Source organism: Suillus paluster (assembly GCF_016628075.1).
Source record: "Suillus paluster strain FC165 chromosome Unknown EDB91scaffold_776, whole genome shotgun sequence".
In the NCBI taxonomy this organism is placed as follows: Eukaryota; Fungi; Basidiomycota; class Agaricomycetes; order Boletales; family Suillaceae; genus Suillus; species Suillus paluster.
This window is the reverse complement of record NW_024538336.1, coordinates 1-1,494: the sequence shown is the minus strand read 5'-3', so window position 1 is coordinate 1,494 and position 1,494 is coordinate 1. Positions and strand designations below refer to the sequence as shown.

General features: G+C 44.7%; 1 protein-coding gene across 1 annotated transcript; it reads right to left on the bottom strand.

Moving 5' to 3' along the window:
- Positions 1-1,033: 1,033 nt before the first annotated feature.
- EDB91DRAFT_1259583 (uncharacterized protein) lies at positions 1,034-1,268 on the bottom strand (the record flags this gene model as incomplete). The annotated part of the gene is made up of 2 exons (XM_041324390.1): positions 1,034-1,096; positions 1,152-1,268. The coding sequence occupies 2 exons, from the start codon at positions 1,266-1,268 to the stop codon at positions 1,034-1,036; spliced, it is 180 nt and encodes a 59-aa protein (XP_041168241.1).
- Between the last annotated feature and the right edge of the window lie 226 nt (positions 1,269-1,494).

Genomic DNA, 1,494 nt, shown 5'->3' with positions numbered 1-1,494 from the left:
CTAGGCGGAGATAGCTGAGTATGAAAGGTTGTGATATAACTATATACGGTCATAACATTGCACCTAGGGTATAGGGGCGTCTTATCAACCAATCAACTACAAGGAGGAAAAGGGTAGAGGGTTCATAGGGGTCAAGGGTATTGGTAATATAAGCAGGGTTCTCAGGGGACTGCTTCTATTCAGGGTGGACGGGAGATTAAGAAGGGTGAGAGAGTTACTGTGACAGAAGTCCTCGAACGGTAATTAAGGATCTCGATAAGAGATAGGATCTAATGATCTAGATCTAAGGATCTAGATAGGATCTGGAGATGTATCGGGTTCGATCGGATCTAGGGGTTCTCCAGGGTCTTCGGTAATTAGCATGCTTCTCTATGAGCGTTGCTTCTGTGATAGGGGTTATGGGTTCTAGCTGTGACTGTGCAACAGGTTCTAATGTAAGGGGTTCGGTGAATGACAGAGGTAACTCTTACGTGTCATGTGTGAGAAGTGAAGGTCTGCGATTGAAGAGTGATAACTCTTCAAGAGATAGCCGTAAAGGACTCTTGGTTATGGTTCATCATAGAGGCGTGTAATGCTTATGATGTAACCCGTTTGCCTAATCGTAGAGACTTCTTAGGATGTGATGAGTTCGTATTCTAGGGTTACGGATATAGATGATTATGTTGATGTAGTATAGATGTGATGTAAAGATAGTGATCGTTAATCGGTTATCCCCTTTCTCTTATCAGGATCTATCTAATCTAATCTTATCGGATAAGGTGACTTAGGGTTTATAATCGAATTAAGCAGTTGGTAACATTATGACACCCTCTGATTGACGTCCAGCATCTCTCCATGAATCTTTGACGACAACCTTGTTTTCCCTCGGCGATCCGTAGCTTCATTCACATGAGTTCCACGCCCAACCATAGAGTCTGCGCTATAGGTTGCAATTTCACGTGTCATGGTGAACACTTCGTCCCGATAGTGAACTTGTATTGGAAACCCTCCCCATCACGGATCCGCTCGACGGTGGGGTCCCATCCGAGCTCTTTCATAGCAAAGACGCAGATGCAGATCCAAGAGCATAAAAGAGCAAAATAACACCATTGATGTTCTAGATGTACCATGCCTGTCAGCACCCTGATACACAGCGCAATACCTTTGCGTACCTGGAAGAAGTCGATAGGTTCAGTAACTGCAAGGAACGCACGATTGCTGAGCCACAGTCTCACTTGCATGTCCTCCATTGTGATACTGAACGCAAAACGACGAAGATCCTCGCGCATGATACTGAAGGCTCCAGACTATCTTCTCTTTTGCCCTAAAGCAGGCTTAGTGAGCAACACCAACAGATCTGTAACAACTTACATCTCAGAGAGACTCTCTATCCTGTGTCTTCTTGAACTCGAATGGCAAGCAATATCGAACCAATGTATCTTGTGCTGGGTTTTTTCGTTGTTAAGTACAAGGAATCCATCAGGCCTGAAAGTATTGTTGCGCTGCGAGAGGGGC